The sequence below is a fragment of the Pundamilia nyererei genome, unplaced genomic scaffold (assembly GCF_000239375.1).
Source record: "Pundamilia nyererei isolate P.nyererei 1_Seehausen unplaced genomic scaffold, PunNye1.0 scaffold00130, whole genome shotgun sequence".
NCBI lineage: Eukaryota > Metazoa > Chordata > Actinopteri > Cichliformes > Cichlidae > Pundamilia > Pundamilia nyererei.
The window spans coordinates 106546-125808 of NW_005187531.1; the positions used below are offsets into that span (position 1 = coordinate 106546).

The 19263-nt window shown below is 41.0% G+C and overlaps 1 protein-coding gene across 1 annotated transcript in view; it reads left to right on the forward strand.

The window, feature by feature from the left end:
* Positions 1-19208, forward strand: part of cachd1 (cache domain containing 1) — a 99646-nt gene extending 80438 nt beyond the window's left edge. Inside the window, exons 16-27 of the mRNA XM_005743278.2 lie at positions 658-768; positions 1752-1874; positions 2488-2587; positions 2694-2810; positions 3266-3426; positions 3717-3803; positions 6040-6156; positions 9245-9396; positions 9924-10085; positions 10763-10840; positions 12008-12109; positions 16913-19208. Coding sequence (XP_005743335.1) covers positions 658-768; positions 1752-1874; positions 2488-2587; positions 2694-2810; positions 3266-3426; positions 3717-3803; positions 6040-6156; positions 9245-9396; positions 9924-10085; positions 10763-10840; positions 12008-12109; positions 16913-17163 — 1561 coding nt within the window. The 3' untranslated portion in view covers positions 17164-19208. The remainder of the gene's footprint in view (positions 1-657; positions 769-1751; positions 1875-2487; positions 2588-2693; positions 2811-3265; positions 3427-3716; positions 3804-6039; positions 6157-9244; positions 9397-9923; positions 10086-10762; positions 10841-12007; positions 12110-16912) is intronic.
* The last annotated feature ends 55 nt before the right edge of the window (positions 19209-19263 follow it).

Consider the following 19263-nt stretch of genomic DNA (forward strand, 5'->3'; position numbering starts at 1 on the left):
GCGTGTCAGATAATGTTTTCCAATATTAATAAGCCTAGTACGTTTACAAAATGTAGAATTTTAGGTTTTTTTTCATTATTGAAACATTAAAGTAAGATCTATGAAAAAAAAGGTCAAGTGTTTTCTTTTCCCCAAATCAGGCCATTTATGTATCAGACTGTACATAAAAGATGGACATTCCCCGTGTTGATGTCCTTGTTTTGTTTTTTGTTTGGATTTTCTTTTTGAAGTCTTGAGTATTGTCTTTTCGTGTCTTAACCTTTTTTGTTTTTTATTCAGTTAGTTTGGACATTGAAAGATTAGGTTTTGCTATTAGAAAGGTGCATTTCCTGTCAACAGTGATGTTAATTGGTTCTCCATTAGTGAAAAACAGGCCTAAAACAAAATGTACTTGCTTGCATCTGACTGAGAGACCAAAGAGACTGCAAATGTCTCTCCCAGCTCCCAGATGATGTAAGTTTAGGGATTCTGAAGCTATTTGAATCTCACAATCACTGCAGCAGATCTTGTGTTGATGACTTTTCCCCTTAGAACCCATAAGAACAGTGTTTCCTGTAGCATTTCCTTCAATGGCCACAGTTGAGTTGAGTTATCATTGGGAACTGCAAAAGAATCACTTCATGTTGTATCCCAATGACTGTGTGCTGTTTTGCGTAGGTACCAGCATGCTGTGGCTAACCCTGGCCTCATCACCTTCACGGGGCCGTACCTGGATGTGGGCGGGGCCGGATACGTTGTCACAATCAGCCACACCATCCATGCCTCCAGGTGGGAGCACTGGTTATGTTTGGGTTTTTTTTGTTTGTTTGTTTGTTTTCAGGGGTGTGGGTGGGTGGGGGGTTAAACGCAGAATGTGTTATATTTTACTGCACCAGAGCAAAAGTCAAGTAAAAATTGCCAGCTCTTTTTATTAGATATTGGAGAGCAGACTCACTGTTGGTATGAGTCAGAACAATCATTGTGGGCAGCTAGGCTCTCGGCCCAGAAGTCAGCTTAGCCAGACTGCACTATCTCTGAAGGCAGGAAGTAATCTGAGGGAAACTTAAGGAGCCCATTGACCATTCTGTGCTATAGGGTTGTTTTCCAAGTGAGATGACATCCTGTAACCAAATGGTCTGGGCTTAGTCACAATTGTCTTCAAGTGTCTTTTCTTTCAGAGTGCCCTCAGCCAAGTCAGCATAGTGCAACCAACTTCTGGTGGTACAAAAAAAGGAAAAACCAAATAATATATCGAGTGTTCCACCATTTCCTTTGGCCAGTTATCACAGAACTGACTGCAGAATATTTTGTAGAATCAGGCCTAGGCTTAGAGACTTCAAAGGGCTGCAGCGGTGGTTGAACTCAAAGTATTTGTTTCGAGTTCAGTGAGCTTCAAATGCAAATCACCGCGATAGCCACGGTGCCGCTTGCAGCAGTAAAAGAGCTGTTTACCACAGTCCGTGCAAGTGTTTAGCATACACAAACATTCCTCGTCAGTGTGTGCGAGATAAGGCCGGATTAGTGCTGTTGTACTCTCGCCTCAGTAAGCATAATATACAGTCTACAGTAAACACTGATTTCAGGAGATCAAGCAGTGCGTTATGTTTTTTTCTTGTTTTGTGTGTTTAAAAGGTCTATAGAAAAGTAGGGATCCTTAGTAGGAAGCCAAGTATCCTGAAGACGGACTTTTTCCAGATTTTGTTTTCCCTTTCCACAGAATTTCAAACCCCACTAAATACCTTTTTTCTCTGTGTATTTTTGTCTATTCGTAGCTCTCAAATGGCACCTGGCTACGCTGTTGCAGTGATGGGTATAGACTTCACCCTTCGCTACTTCTACAAGGTCCTCCTGGACCTGGTGCCCATCTGCAACCAGGACAAAGGCAATAAGATCAGGTAAAAAGAGGATGGATTGTGCGGCTCCCTTCTTTTCTCTTCTCTATGCAAGTTTTTCCTTTCTCTTTTCAGTGTCAGTTTCTGTGTCAGGGAGCTAAATTTCTGTTCGGCTGAGCAAGAATTAAACTCGCCGGCTGTGCGTGAAGAATAAAGAAAGCCAGAGGAAGACATAAGCTGATTATCACAACATTCCTGCTGGAGTTGTAGTGTTGCTCCTGCCTCTGTTCTACATACTTTCCCCAGCTTTTATGTCTGTTCTTTTCTTCATCTATCTACTTCCACACCTGCCTCCCCCACCAACCCTCACTTCTTTGTTCTGTCTTTCTCCACTTTCTCTTGCTTCTTCTGTCATGCTCACTCTGTTGGTGTTTATGGGTCATAAAAAACAGGATCAGCCCCTGGAACCAAGAGGGCATGATTTGGAAAAACACACAACGGACAGTGGGGAGAAGAACAGAGCTGTGTTATATAGACTAGGAATACAATATAGAAATAGCAATTAAATGTTTTGAGTGAAAACCTCAGTAATGGCAATGTTCTGACGAAGTACCGACTAAATTGATGAATTCATTAAGTTGATCCTGACTGCCAGTTTTATTCATTTTTATTTTAGGTGCTTCATAATGGAGGACAGAGGGTACCTGGTTGCTCACCCGACTCTCATTGACCCCAAAGGTCATGCCCCAGCAGAGCAACAGCACATCACACACAAGGTAAATGCACAAACACAAGTTAACATGGAAATAGGAATGGATAGAAACCTTTAGGAGCATGATTTTGTCATAATTCTAATGAAATCTATTTTCTTTCCTTTGGTAGGAGCCACTGGTGGCCAATGACATCCTAAACCACCCCAACTTTGTCAAGAAAAACCTCTGCAACAGCTTCAGTGACCGCACAGTCCAGCGCTTCTACAAATTCAACACCAGCATTGTGGTGAGTCGCATAAAAATGTAGCATAACTAGAGGTATGAATGTGTACTTTCATAGCATTCATACTGTAGTAGCAAAAACAGACACTCTCCTCTGGGCCCTGCATAGCAATATGGAAAAATCTTGTAGTGTAACACTGCCATCTTGTGGTCATACGTGCTGTTGCAAACTTCTGTTTGCTATTTGTGACTCTGTTGAGTCTGTGTGTGGTTGGAAATGAAACATTCTGTGCCTTCATCTTGCCCATCCTTACATGGGTAAAAAGCACTTTGAGGCTGGTGTTAGAAACTTCTGCAGCTCTTTCTGTTTCAAAGTTTCTGTTTAGTGTGTGCAGTTTTGAAGTTTCTCTCACCTTTTTTTTTTTTTTTTTAAAGAAGATTAAAAAGTATATTGATTTTCCATGGATTTGTGTAGCGATGTAGAGGTTAGAGTGACCTCTCCAACTCTTTCTCCTTTAGGGGGACCTCACCAACCTGGTCCATGGTAGCCATTGTTCTAAATACCGCCTTACCAGAATCCCCGGCACCAACGCCTTTGCCGGCATTGTGAACGAGACGTGCGACTCCTTGGCGTTCTGTGCCTGCAGCACGGTAGACCGGCTGTGTCTCAACTGCCACAGGTCAGTACCGAATTCTCTTTACCGTTTAGCTCTCTGACACATTAATGCTTTGTTAACATAAAGTAATGCTCCTGTTGAAAAATAAGAATGGGTCTGATTTTGCACGAATCCAACACCCAGAGTTTGACAGTTTGATGCAGCAGTGATGCTGCAGCTTGCACAGGTTCAGGAGTCACACAGTGACTTTTTCAGTCAAGGAATTTGCTTAAAGATTAAGTAAACATTAAGTTTGAATCAAACTGTGAATACAAGTTTCTCACTGATCTGCTGTTTAACTGTTTGCTGTTCAGAATGGAGCAGAATGAGTGCGAGTGTCCCTGTGAGTGCCCTCTGGAGGTCAACGAGTGTACAGGCAACCTCACCAATGCTGAGAACAGGTGGGTACATTGTCTAAAGCACATACACTTTACCCCTTCTGCCTTCAGAACTGCTCATGCCACTACACAACAAGGTTCTGGAAATATTCTGGAAATCTGGAAATATCTTTCAGACATTTTGGTCCATTTGGACATGATGGTATCACATGGTTGATGCAGAATCGTGAATCCCTCGTGCGGCCATATCTGAAAGGGTTAGGAAAGATTGAAATCTTGTGACTGGGAAGCCATTTGTGTACAATAAACTCACTGTCATGTTCAACATGATTTGAGCTTTGTGACATGTTGTGTTGACCTGCTAGAAGTAGCCATTAGACGACTGGTACACTGTAGTCATAAATATGTCTGTGAAGCTTCTCAGTCATCCAGGTTATCGTAGTTTCCAAGTTTTCCAAGATCCTTAGACTGTAGTCATAAAGCGATTTGGTCAGCAACAATATTCAGATAGGGTGTGGAGGATGGATCAAGCATAAATGTCGCAGCAGAAATGGAGACTCCTCAGACCACCAAAGATTTTTCCAACCTTCTGTTGCCCAATCTTGGTGATCATGTGTGAATTGCATCCCCAGCTTCCTGTTCCTAGCTGACAGGAGCTGCACTCAGTGTGGTCTTTTGCTGCTGTAGCCCAACTCAGAGATGCTCTTCTGCATACCTCGGTTGTAACAAGTCCTTATTTGAGTAAACTGTTCCATTCCTACAAGCTTGAAGAAGTCTTCTGGCCATTCTCCTCTGACCTCAACAAGACTTTTTCTCCCAGAGAGCTGCCACTCGCTGGATATTCTCTTTATTTCGGATGATCTCTGTAAACAGAGAGATGGTAGATTAGCCTGTCTGGGACCAAAACCATGTTGCATTCAAAGTCATTTAAACCACCTTTCTTCTCCATCCTGATGCTCAGTTTGACCATCATCGTGACCATGACTACATGGCTAAATCCACTGAATTGCTGTCACATGACTGGCAGATTAGATAGTTGTGTTATACTGCAGTTCAATGGATGTACGTAATGAAGCAGCCGGCGAGTTTACATTACTGCAGGTACATCATACATCTGCGATAATACTGTCCCAAGTTATAATCACCGAAGATGAGCTACAAATGACAGCAGAAAGAAATTACAGCTGACCTCAGCGCTTACAGAATCTGAAAATAATGTCATAGAAAACAGTCAATGGTTTACACAAGATGCCTTTATATGACAGTATTAGGAAAACATGCTTGGCTTGCATACTGAACTACCCAGTGACTGCAGAGCAGTGAGATACCCACCAGAGAGCGTATTAGTCATTCTAGAGGGAGCTATGCCACACTATTTGCAAGGTAGTTGAGAAAATCCTCCCACATCTTATCAGGATTAAGTTCAGTCACTCTTGAGGCCGAACTTGTTTTTTTTATTGGTTCTTAACTTTCAGATGATGCCTCTTTTGTTCTTCTTCTTGGTCAAATAGTGATGCAGCTTGGTGTAAGACATAGCCCTCAGTTCCCTTTATGCCAGAAGTGCTTCAAAACGGTCTTTAAAAGCCCAGATGAAAGTCACACTGCTTTGATCTTAGATTTAAAGGAATGGGACGAAAGGGTTCTTGACTGTAAAATTCATTTCTCCAGCCTTCCTGCTTGCATGTGGTGTTTTAAAGGCCACCTGCTTTCTTCATTTCTAAGTTAAGAGTTCCTGTCATATTTCCCTCAACGTGTTTTGCAGACGTGCACGTGTGACGCTTCAAACTTTTTGAAAGCTTCCTGTGCAAATGTTTGTGGGTGTTTTCTCACTTTTATATCTCTTGCTTTCCTGCTGCATCACTCTGTCTGTTCCAGGTCTTTTCCTTTACTGTTTGAGCCACTCTGCATCCCATCCATCATTCACAGTGCCTCTCACATTTCTCTCCCTTATTACACTCACCTCCTTTCATCAGCCATCAGCAGTCTTTGACAGCATGTCAATGTTTAAAATGCCAATTTCTCCTTTATTTCAGGAAGACGTGCAATTAAATTTTTTTCACTGTCAGTTTTTTTCCCTCTGTATTTGTCTGGCAGCATCGACGTGTCTCTTTAGAGCTGATTGACATGGTGAAGACATTTCTTTGTGTGCTCGTGCTTTGATTTTTATTTTTTTATGATCTTTTTTTCCCCAGTTTAATCATATTTAATGGTAGAATTCGGGTTTATATTGTCTAGTTAATGTAATTGATTTGTGTTTTGACCAAGAAAATGTGTCTTTTTTTTGGTGTATTTTTCTTAGGAATCCCAGCTGCGAGGTGCATCAAGAGCCTGTCAGTCTGAATGTGATTGATCCCAGCCTGCACGACACGCTGCCCCAGTGTATCAACACCCGCTGTAGCCAGAGATACACCAGCAGGTACGTACACCAACTTTGCACATTTGGTACACTTTGACAGGTGTAACAGCACAGTGATAGAGAGCTGATGAATAAATAAAGAGCATTTTAAAATGACATGCTTTTATAATATCACTAATATGCTTATTAATTGTGGTCAAATGTTACTAAAATGAATAAACCAAACATAGACAGCATAGAAAAACACACACAAGGGTGACCAAAGTGCTGAACAATAGAAATATAAGAGACACAATAAGAATAATAAATACGATAAAAATAATAAACATAGCAAAAACAATAAAATATAAGTAAATACAAGTCAGTTAACCACTGAGTCCAAAGCCAGCGAATAAAAATGCATTTTCAATCTGGATTTAAAAACTGATAGGTTTGTAGTGTAAACCTATTCGCTGAAACGTTAAGGACAATTTGCTACACAGCAAAACAAGACACGAGTAGGCAAAGTTCTTCATGTTTCTCGTGCACGGGAGAGAACCGGACAAACGCCGTTCCTTCGCTTGACCCCAGTCGCTCTCGTCTGCTCCCCCATAACACTGCTCTTTTATTGAGGTTACATGAATATACATGGTTCATTAACATATGACGTCTACATACAAACAAAGTGTGTGTGTGTGTGTGTGTGTGTGAGAGAGTGAGTGAGTGAGACTTCCCTAAACCTGCTGGTCTGGAAGTCCAGCAGTTCATCTAAACAAAGGCACTTAGACTAAAACAGATATAGATACGTTTATCCTACCATAAAACAATAAGAGAAGGTACGACCTCTCCCATGCTCCCAGAGTGTGGGTCTTAATGCCAGAGCACTGTGGAATGCACACAACGTCTCTGCAGACTATTAAGGATCACACATCCTATCACTACACAATCGATTATACACCTCTAAGCATAAATGACAATAAACAATACAAAACCTGACAAAAACCAGCACTGATGTCGATTGCCTAATGTGAAGACCGGAGCTGACCGGAGTGAACGAGTGGGGACATAGGGCTTCAGCAAATCAGACAAATATGCAGGTGCCAGGCCATTTAAGGATTTAAAATCCAATAAAAGAACTTTAAAATGAATCCTAAATTCAATTGGAAGCCAGGACCGGAGTAATGTGCTCAAATTTCCTTTTACCAGATAAAAACCGTGCTGCAGCATTCTGTACTAGTTGCAGGCGTGTCAGAGTGCCCATTCCAACCCCTATTAGAAGGTAGTTGCAATAATCCAAGCGTGAGGTTATAAAAGCGTGGATAACAGTCTCCAAATCACGCCTTGAAAGAAACTGTTTAACCTTCGACAGACGCCTGAGTTGATCAAATGATGATTTCACCACCCCATTCACGTGGCCCTCAAAAATAAGTGCAGAGTCGATTTTTAACCCAAGATTGGTAATCGAGCTCTTCAGGTGAGGGGTCAGAGCAGCAAGGTCAACATCAGGGATATCAGAGGAACGATTCGGGCCAAACAGAATAGCTTCCGTTTTACGTTCATTAAAATTGTAAAAGTTTAGAGCCATCCATGACTTAACATCGCTAAAGCAATCAAGCAGGAGTCTAATTGGGGAGCTATCAGAACAACTGAAAGGAAAATAAAAACCATGGTAATAGTGGACATTAGGTTGCAATTTATAGTGCTCAAAAAATTAAAGGAACACTTTTAATAAGAGTTCAGCGTCAAGTCAGTTAAACTTTTAAGTAGCAGAGGGGTTAATAAGTTGTTTTGGTGTTGATACAATAGACAAAAGATTCACTAGAGTGGCAACAAGAGACAACCCCCAAAAGAAGGAATGGCTTTACAGGTGGAAACATCTGACTTGGACAGGGAGTTACTCCAGGAGAGCTGGACAGGGAGGTGGAAGACCTATAACCCTGTGGAAGGCCCTGTGCTCACTGCCCAGCACTGTGGAGCCAGATTGGTGTTTGTCATAGAAAACATGAATTGGCAGGTCCACCACTGGCAACTTGTGAAGAAGAAAAACTGCAGCGAACATTATGATGCTTGTAACATCGTTCAGCATGACTAGTTTGGTGGTGGGTCAGTGATGGTCTGAGGAGGCATATCCATGGAGGGACGCACAGACCTCTACAGGCTAGACAATGACACCCTGACTGCCATTAGGTATCAGAATGAAACCCTAGATTGTCAGACCCTGCACCGGTGTAATTGGTTACATTGTCAGGCATGAATACCAGCACATAAGGGTCAGGCGAACCACAGAGTATCATTTTGAGTTGCTGCGATATCATTTTAGCAAAATGGCCCAGCTTGCTGCATAATTTTCTTCCCCCCAGTAAGATCTGATGTGTTTTTTTTTTGTTTTTGTTGTTTTTTTAAGTGTTCCTTAAATTGTGAGCAGTTTATGTGTAATTATTTGTAATGACACTTTATGTCGTCATCTGTTTTGGAGCATTATGGAGAAACTGCAGTAGTAACGGGTATTGCACCTGGTTTTTACATGATTAAATGACTTTCCAGATAACAGATGAAATGAATAAATTGTAACTTTTGTTTTTATTTCACTTGGAAACAACCGGAAGAATGCTTTTGAGGGCTGTCATATAGTAATTGTCTATTTTTGCCTTTCGAGAAATCTTATTTTGAAGGTAGTCCCCAGTTTGATTCTTTTGTTTTTTTGCGTTGTATAATACAGTCTAATCAACCTACTATCAGGTTATTAGGTAATAATAGTTATATATATAAAAAAAATACATTATTGCACCAATATAACCTTATTACAACTGAAGCACTGAGTTTTACCATATCGATTACTCTACTATTGCTGAACAGTTTTGCTTCATTGCTACTGAAGTATCTTTCATCAGTATTACTTTTTCTTTTTATCTCGCACTACACTATTGCAAAAAATTTCAGCCTTTATATTAGATTCATGAATCTGATTAATACTTTTTATGAATCACAGTCAGACAAGTACCGACTGTACATTCAGCTGCTCCCTTATTCACAAGGGCTTGCAGAATCAGGTAGCCTAATGTGTATATTATTTATTACCTCATTATTGTCAGTCCCTGTTATTTCCATGTTATTGCCAAACTGTAATATAATGTATCAACTGCTTGATATCTGCGTTCTGCGTCCCCAGTGACTGTTTCGGTGTGCTGGACTGCGAGTGGTGCATGGTGGACAGTGATGGGAAGACTCACCTCGACAAGCCTTACTGTGCCCTGCAGAAGGAGTGTTTCGGCGGCATTGTTGGTGCCAAAAGTCCCTATGCAGATGGCTTGGGGCTTATGGGTGAGTTCTTTACCCAAAGAAATTGAGATTTTTTTTTCCAATTTATTATATATGTCCTCTTTGGACCCTTGGCTTCATCAACATATTTATTAAATGTTTTAGAGTTGTAGATTGAGCCCACCATTATGAACCATTATGAGGCCTTTTTATTGAATACTCTGTAGAGCAACTTCATAGTGATGAAAAAAGCAACAGCACAAGAAGTCAAAGTTAAATCATTTCTTTCAGGTCCTTAAGACAACAGTTTTATTTAGATTTATATTTTTCCCTGAAACTTTTCCGTTGCCTGGTAATTTTCTTTGGAAAGAGAATTGGCCGTCTTCCTGCAGTTGAAGGCTTTTTCAGTGGTACTTCACACTGACGAGAGAATCGAAGCGAGGGAGAAAATGTACCAGCATCTCAGCAGGAGTGAGGATCTGAGCCCGAGCTGTTTGATACTGGCTTGTTGTATTGTCTCTCCTTGAGCCATCTGAAATCCTTTGTGACTTCTTTAAAAGAAAACCTTCTGTCTGTTCTCTCTTCTGCAGATGAGGAGGTAGCCTCTTTGAACATGATCAAGAGCGCCCCTGTGGGTCCAGTGGCTGGGGGCATTATGGGATGCATCATGGTGCTGGTGCTGGCTGTGTATGCATACAGACACCAGATTCACAGGCGCTCGCACCAGCACATGTCTCCGCTAGCTGCGCAGGGTAGGACTAATGCATAAATTCCCATATTTGTTTTGTCACGCACCTTTTGTGAAGCTGTGGAGAATCTCAGAGCTGTGAAAGTGCATCTGGTTGGCCTGTATTTGTAACACTGGAAAAAAAGTTACAAGAACTACAATGTTTGTTATGTTTATTTTAGTTTAAATGATGTCATTTCTTTAAAAAAAAAAAGAACAGACAAAAACACAGCCTTAAAGGAATGTGATTAACAAGCGCTACAGCAACTGGCGAGTGCCGCTGGAGCTAAACAGCTGACATTAGCATCAGCACAGCAGCAGCTGCTGCTTCTGTATGATTTGTGTAATTACACAGAAATATTGACAAAAACATCAAACAAGATTACAACCTCATTAAAGCTCCTCAGTCCAAGTCACTTTCAGTCTGGAAGTTTGGTAAACAACCTGGAATAGTGGAGAGTGTGGCTACGTTATCACGGGGTATTAGTCTGAGCATTTGGCTCATAGATTCAGAGTTACTCAGCTTTGTGTACTTAGGTGTCAGTGCTTTCACCAAAAACACATATACATGGAAATTTAAGCTGCAGCTTTTGGGGGTGCAGCCTAATGCCTACTGAATATCTACAGTTCCCACATGCACACACATTCATGTGTTTGTTTTCATCATTCTTACTCTTCTTCTTTTTCTCCACGTCGCTTCAGAAATGTCGGTGAGAATGTCCAACCTTGATAATGAAAGAGATGAGAGGGATGAAGACAGTCACGAGGACAGAGGAATCAGTGAGTGTTGTCTGATGTCGTACTGATCTACGCTATATTGCCAAAAGTATTCACTCATCCATCCAAATCATCTAATACAGGTGTTCCAGTCACTTCCATGGCCACAGGTGTATAAAATTAAGCACCTAGGCACACAGACTGCTTCTACAAACATTAGTGAAAGAATGGATTGCTCTCAGCAGTTCAGTGAATTCCAGTGTGCCACTGATAGGATGCCACATGTTTGATAAATCCAGTCCTCACTAGTAAATATTCCACAGTCAGCTGTTAGTGGTATTATAACACAGTGGAAGCAGCTGGGAACAACAGCCACAGTCAGCCACAAAATGGTGGAATCACAGAGCCTCAGATGCTAAGGTGCATAGTGCACAGAGGTCACCAACCTTCTGCAAAGTCTGGTACTACAGACCTCCAAACTTCATGTGATTAGCTCAAGGTTAGTTCATAGAGAGCTTCATTGAATGGACTTCCATGATGGAGCTGCATCCAAGCTTCACATCACCAAGCGTAATGCAAAGTGTCAGATGAAATGGTATAAAGCACGCCACCACAGGACTGCCAGAGGATTTGTTCTCTGGAGTGACAAATCACTCTTCTTCGTCTGGTGTGGGATTATTATCTAGTGAAAAGAACTCTTAATGCTTCAACATGCCAACACATTTTGGATAATTTCATGCTCCCAACTCTGCTCCCAATATGGAGATGGCCCACATGACTGTGCACCAGTGCACAAAGCAAGGTCCATAAAGACATGGATGAGCGGGTTTGGTGTGGAAGAACTTGACTGGCCTGCACAGAGTCCTGATCTTAACCCAACAGAACACCTTTGGGATGAATTTAAAGGGAGACTCTGAGCCAGGCCTTCTCGTCTGTCTTTCTGACCTCACAAATGGGCTTCTGGAAGAATAGTCAAAATTCTCAGAAAGATTCCTAAACCTTGTAAAAAGCCTTCCCAGAAGAGTTGAAGCTGTTAAGGGTGGGCCATCATCATATTAAACCCGATGAATTAGGGATGGGAGGTTCATATGCATGTGAAAGCAGATGAGCAAATACTTTTGGCTACATAGTGTATTGTATCATGAGCATTTTGTACATTTATGTAGAACCTTACTTTTTGACAGCACAGGTGCACATCTTCTTGACCCATTTGCTCTCTTTTATTTTCAGTCAGCAATACTCGATTCATAGCTGCAGTGATCGAGAGACACACTCACACTCCCGAGCGGAGACGGAGGTACTGGGGGCGGTCCGGGACAGAGAGTGACCATGGTAAGAGAACCATTTGGGCACGCAGAAACCTGGATATTTACGATGAAGCTGTGTGCAGCTGTGACAGCGCTGTATGTCAGTGCTGATGGAAAGCGGAACTGAGTCAGTCATACCTGAAATGTCAGCAATGCTGTGTCAAAACAAAACCACTGATTTAACTATTTCGAGAGTTCCTGATTCTTATAGTTGCAGTTTCAAGAAGGTTGGCGCAAAAAAGCCTAAATCGATCCCAGTCAAGTCATTATGGTGGCTGAGGAAGCCTGTAATGAGTGGGTGTTGATAATTTAAGTAATAGTTGCCTTAATTCTGTGTAAGTCTTGTATAACAACTCAGCCTAAATGAATGTTGTTTACGGAAAATGAATCATCCACTGGTTACAAAAGTGGACCATACTGTACTTTATAAAGTGTTACTCACATGAGTTTGCCTCCAGCAAAGATTATATTTATATTGCTATAGATGTACATTTTGAATATTGCTATAACATATAAATATTCATTTGCATGAATTGTCCAGGAAGTGAAGGGCAGACTGCATGCAAGCTCTGCTTCAGAGTAATCTGCCACTAAAGCTGCTTCTCCTTTGTGCTTAAAGGAGGAGGTTAGAGTTTAAGGGAACGATCAGGAGGTTTGCTGAACATAATCGTCTAGGAGAAAGACCCCCAGGGTCACAGAGGATCACAGTATCTCTGCTGACTTGGAAAAAGCTCAAGAGTTTGAAGATGTTGGATAAATATTGCCCATTAAAAGTCTGTCACAGTTGCCTGGGCTAAAAGCAGCGACGCAACATGAAATCAAGTTTGTACTTTATTGAATATAAAACCTTAAAATGATTCATTTTAGCTACATGGTGTCATAACAGATCTGCAGTTAGCTCTCAGTTCCTGCGCTTTGGAGCATCTCCTGGCTTGTTCTTTTTGTTATATCACAGTTCTGAACTGTGTTTTCTCTTATCTTTAGCTCTGGAAGAGCTGCTCATGTTCACTGTTAACGTTTGTAGAACTCGCAAGTCTGACGCTCAATGTGGATGGACAGTTTCACCCACATGGGCACTTACCACCTACATGTAGCATCACTCCACTTCCTGGCAGTGAGTGTCTCGGTTAGATGTTGCATAACTGATGATGCCAGAGAGAAGAGGGATGAATATGAAGAGAGGAGAGTGGGCTAAAATGTAACAGAACGAGCTTGTCTGCTGTGTGCTGCATACAGTATTGATTGTAGGAACAGTGGAATGTGGTTCTTTTTCTCTACTTCCACCTCTCTTTTTCAAGGATTAGATGTATTTATTTGATACAACATTTGATTATCATACTCTTGCCGTAAAGATTAGAGTGTAATGCAATGATGTAAACTGGCTAATACCACAAGCAGTCTTAATATTTTGTGCAGCTGAAGATGGGGAGGGTTTGTAAAATGAAACATGGAGAACAAGTGGGGAGATGCAAAAATGATGAAATAAGTAAAAAGCAAGGGCAAGAGGACAGGAAGAGAGAGGAAGATGAGTAAGAAATAATGGAAAGAGTGGGTGTTAGTCCATTAGCGAATATAACTTTACACATACACAAGCATTATTAGCTTCAAAGTTGCTGCTTGTCTCTCATCAGTCAAAGGTTCCTTCCCACCATTATTTAGTCACTCAGACTTGCACACAAGCCTATATACAGATCACCAAAAACAGACCATTAAATCTGCTGAATGACGCACAAACTCTGTTTGCTGTGTGGTCCGCTTTAAGGATAAGCTTCCAGGCAACAGTTCAAACCAGCCATTAAGGAACGTGTGCTGCATATAGCCATATAATCTCCAAGTTTAATCCACACACCTGGCAATTTTCAGTCTGTTTGTACTTCAAACATTTGAATGCTATGTAACCCAACAAACCTTTAGAACTAGAATAGGAATGTTTAACCTTTAAGAAAAGACAGAATGGCAGTGGCCCCATCCTGTATTAGGTATCGCGTATATAATTGTCGGCTGTTTACATTGATATTTATGTATAATCTACCTATAAATTATAAGACAAAAAAGCTTAATTACTAATGAATTACGACTAAATATGATTTTGAACAGTGTTTAAAAGTACATGTTTACCTGGTCACTGAAAGAGGGAAGGCCATGAGTTTTAAAATGTTGGTACAGGTCAGACACTTCACTTAACATTACTATTAATAATAATAATAGAGCATTTTAAGTAAGGATTAAACTATTAAAAAGTATTGTTTTGTAATAGTTTGAAATTTTGAATTTGCTTTCTAGCTAAGATCTAAAATTTAACTTTTGATTATATAGCTAGCAGCTAGTAGCTTAGCTTAAGTTAGCTAATCACTGCATACAGAAGTCTGGCACCAAACTCCCCATAAGACAAATCTGATTTTATTTTTGCAACTAGCTTTATAAGAAGCAGTGACCAAAAAAGGACAGCCATAATGGATTTTTTATTTTTATTTTTTATAAACTTTGGACGACACGAAGGCTAGTTGCTTTACTCTATATTGACGCTAAGCTAATTGGTTATTAGAGCTTTATTCTTAACATCCATGAGAGTGGTATCAATGTGTTTGTCTAATTCTCACCAAGAAAGCAAACAGGTTTGCCAAGTTTTTCACCTGTTTAAAGTTGTTAGAGGAAAAATTGCAGTTCTATCTTCAAGGCATAATAACATGGTAGTTTAGCTCGGCCTCCCTTCATCTCATGACATTAAGTAGGATTTGATATCCTCTACCTGGTGCAGCTGTAAATGGTCAGCAGTGCACAGTTGGTGGTAGATTTACCTGAAGCACTGGGTTATTGCTTTTGGGAAAACTGGGAAAAATTGTGACAAAGTTGGCACCTTCCATGTCTGGAACTTCTTTGTCTGTTGTCTTAGGCCAGCTAATCTTTGGAGGACCAGGAAAAGAACAGTATAAATAAACTTACATACAAGTCATTCCCTTACCTGAACCGGTTGTTGGTTATTGTTAAGAGGAAGATGAGAAACATCACCTTAATGCCACACTGGATTGATGCTGGAATTTGTTTTAAAGAAGATATAATAATTATAATAGTAATGATAACAGGTGTTATTTCAGGATATCTGGTTTTCATGAGCTATAATCCAAAATCATTAAACAAAAGACAGCTTGAAATATTTCACTTTATTTGTAATGATAATGATGTAATGATAAGAAGATATGAACGTTTGCATTAAATTATGAAAAAAACTTTTTAAAACTGCATTAGTAGAGTTCTAACATGACTGGTTTATTGTTTTGAGTGAAGTGCTTTTTAGCATCAGTAGGTTACCATTACTGTTGTGAGCAGCAGTAATTGTAGGCTTGGACCTGGGCTTTGGTATAGCAAATATTAAGCTGGATTGCTGCTGGAAAATATGAACCCAGCATCCCTGCAAAACTGATCGCTCTCTGATGGTTTAGATGTTCAAGTGTCAGATGTTTGTCAGATAGAAAATGGTTATTCTGACATAAATTTAACGCAGGGCCAGACCCGTAAACACACATACTTCTAACCCCACTGCCTGCAGCCCGCGTGCCACAGATGCGTTCGCATGTCTCTGGAGGTTTAATGTTTCATCATCCAAAATGACAGTGATTTTTCTATAAATATAATCATAGAGGCTCTCAGGCTTACAGGGTTATTTACTCAAACAGTAATAACAGATTGGTGTTCCACAGAGCAGCACGGCTGGTGTCTTTTCAGAAGCTGAAAAAGATGGAGATAAAGGACTAAGGAATGTGGATTTATTTTCACATAGACTCTTAAAAAAGCATTTTTATTCACACACTGTGTTTTTAGATGCTTTTTTATGGGCTTCAGGGTGGTGAAATCCACTTAGATTATAAATGGGATCTGCACTAACGTTTCCATTTAGGTGAAAAATCAGAAATAATTACTAAAGAGAATTTATTTTATAGAAATTGCCCAAAGTAGAAGCTTTGCTGGGCAGGATGCAAATAATTGCAGTCCACAATCTGTGAGAATCATTACACATTGACCTAACAACCAAAAGATCCCCGGTTTGATCCCAGGGAGGAGACGCAAATCATCTTTGGGGCAACTGGTCTAAACAATCTGCCCAATCAAACATGAAGAGCTGCCTGCTGTGACGACCCTTTATGAATAAACCCAAAGCTACAGTATATGGTAGCTTAAAGCAGTCAACAAGTGACCTCTGGAGTCGGTGCATTTCGGCCTGTCATGTACTTCTCATATGGTTTCTCAGTGACTGCACTTCCCTGTTACTAAGTTCAGTTAGCATTGTGCACCAGGAGCCATGTCGGCCCATTTTTCTGCCTCCTCGGGCTAAACGTGTGTGCGAGATGTGTAAGAATGAGATCATAAATATGCATGTCTTTTTTTTAAATTGTTATTATTTCAAACTGAGCTGAAAACATAAGGAGTAAAAAAAAAAAGCCCCTGGGGAATGTTTACTTGTTAATGTGCCATCAAATGCCACCAAATAGTGCCGTCAAATAGCTTGTACTGCACTCAGAAACATTATGAGCTGCCGTGTGCTCACGGGAACGTTTCTGTGCTGAATATTCACGATCATTAGTTAGCTGAGTTGTTACATTTTATGGTGCCTTCCCATTTCTATTAAAGCGGAGCGCAGGCGTCATTACCGACAGGTCCACATGTGCAGGGACTGTTTAGTTTTGCTTTGCCACGCTGCCTTCTTCATTTAGTTTCAAACTTTGAAACATATATTTAAGAATTTTTTGCTTAAGATTTTAAAATTGCCCAGTAGTTTTGAGGGAAAGGATTGTGAAATAACTCCATCCTCTGCACATCTTTTTGTGTCCAGGCTACAGCACCATGAGCCCGCAGGAGGACAGCGAGAATCCGCCTGGAAACAACGACCCGCTTTCGGCCGGCGTTGACGTTGGCAACCACGATGACGACCTGGACCTGGACACTCCCCCGCAGACAGCGGCATTGCTCAGCCACAAGTTCCACCCCTACCGGCACTCGCACGCGCACCACCACCCGCTGCACACGCATACGCACCACCTGCAAGCGGCGGTGACGGTGCATAGCGTGGACGCAGAGTGCTGATCCTCCTGAAAGGACCGGAACTGTTCTTTTGTTTTGTTTTTGTTTTTTATTAAACATAAAAAAAGACAGTGGTGTGTAAGTAGAGAGCACACACAGTTGGAGGGAGACGCCACAGGTAGACTTAGTGACGCTTCAAGATCTCATTGTGCCATCATCTCAGTCTTGAGCCCTCTTTCATTTAACCACATTTAAAAGCGGACACGTGTATGCGGCCGCACTTGGGCCAGTGGATGTAACCAAGTGGGACTTCCTGTTATTTTTCTGAAGGACTCGAGATTAAGAGCACGTAACAGCCTTCAGACGCATACAGAAAAGCTGCGTGAGCCCATTTTTTGGCTTTCACTGAGGACGGGACACAACTGGAAGCTAAAAGCCTTCTTGGGGGAGGTCAAAGATTGTTATTATTCTCCAGGACCAGTGGATTTTTACAGTACAAGCACTCATGTCGGACCCCTTTTTAAAACAGGGCTAAATCCCGAACTCCACACAGGTTGGAACATTTATGGAAACTGTGGGACATCTCTGAAGGGGAGTGAAAATACTGCATTTTTGAAAAGTGAACTGGATCTAGTGAGATTCTAAAACAGCCTCTATTTCAACTTTACTCTCCATGAAGAAGCTCTGGAGTTTGTTTTATTCTTTTTTTCTTTGTTTTCTCTGAAAAGCAGCTGCCTTTATCCAAAGCAGTGGCTGCTGGTCTGACACACAGCAGTGTGGCACGATATCTGGACTTTTCCATGAATGTTTGTGAACTTCAAAGTAGGAAGAAAAGGCTTCAATATTCACAGAAACGCAAGAAGAAACACTTTAAAGAGGAAAATATTATTTTTCTACTATTTATTAAAGGTAGATTTTCAAGAGAGGAAAGCAGCGCAAATATGACAGCAGTCGGGGTGCATCAGACACACCGGCCCACTTCCTGCAACCAGTGCATTAATTTTTGGGACTCATTATTTTTCTGTTTTGTTTTTTTTTTCCTTGCTTAAAATATCTGTGAATTTATTTTTGAATTTTAAGAATATCAGTACTATAACAGGGATTATTCTCATTTCTTTTTTTACCTGACCGAGGGATTCCAGTGCAGCTCGTTTGCATTTTCTTTTAAATGTTCTGTTTACTTTCTTTCAGCAGGAGCATAATTGAATAATCTCCTTTGGATCCCCATTTCTAAGTGCACTCAGCGGTCAGTCCATGAGGTACACTGGTCCAGGCACAACAGTCCTGCTGTAAATTCGACTTTTATGACACTTCATTTCACTGTTCATTTGATTCTGTTTCTCCATGCTGAGGTCAAAGGTGACATTTCCCCCCTCATGTACACAAGTAGGAAAACACTTCTTACTCTAGAGCCTTACCTTTTATGATGAAAGTATTTTCTTTATGAAAGCATCACCAATATTTACAGCTTTTTAAAGATCAGTGTTAAAGCAGGGCTGTTGTGTTGAATTGCACCATCTTGTTCTGGCGTACCTTAAAGCGGCCTCCCAGTAGGGAGATCTGCTCCTGTTCAGACTTGCTGGAAAACATCCTCTTTGTGATCTCGTCATGTTTTCGAGAGGTAGAACTTCTGTATTCGCTGCCCTTTTTTTGAGCCTCCTGGGGACTGGGCGAGGATGACACCAGCGCATAAAAAAGAAACCATAACCAAAAGAAAAACAGAAGAATAGACAATCCCTGGCTTTCGTCACTGCTGGGAATTTGGTGTGTGAGGATTAGCAGAGACCCTCACAGAGAATGAGTGCTGTCCACTCTGTCTGCCTGAATAAGAAAAACCAGTACAGAGTGCTTCTTGTTTTATCACAACCTTTCACTTTTGAGGCTAAGCTAATGCTCTGGGTGTGTGTCTGTTAGGGTTGTGCGGATTTTTATACAAAACGGAATTAAATTTCCACCCAAGATAACCAAGATGGAAGTCTCCTCGTCAAAGAGGGAAAAGGAGATGCTGCTGCTGTTTTACAGAGGTTACACCCCATCAGTTGGCTCCTCTGTGGTTAACCACTCAAAAATGTATTTTTTACAGAGTGAGTGTGTGTTTGTGTTGGAGAGAGCGTGTGTGTGTGTGTGTGTGTGTGTGTGTGTGTGTGTGTGTGTGTGTGTGTG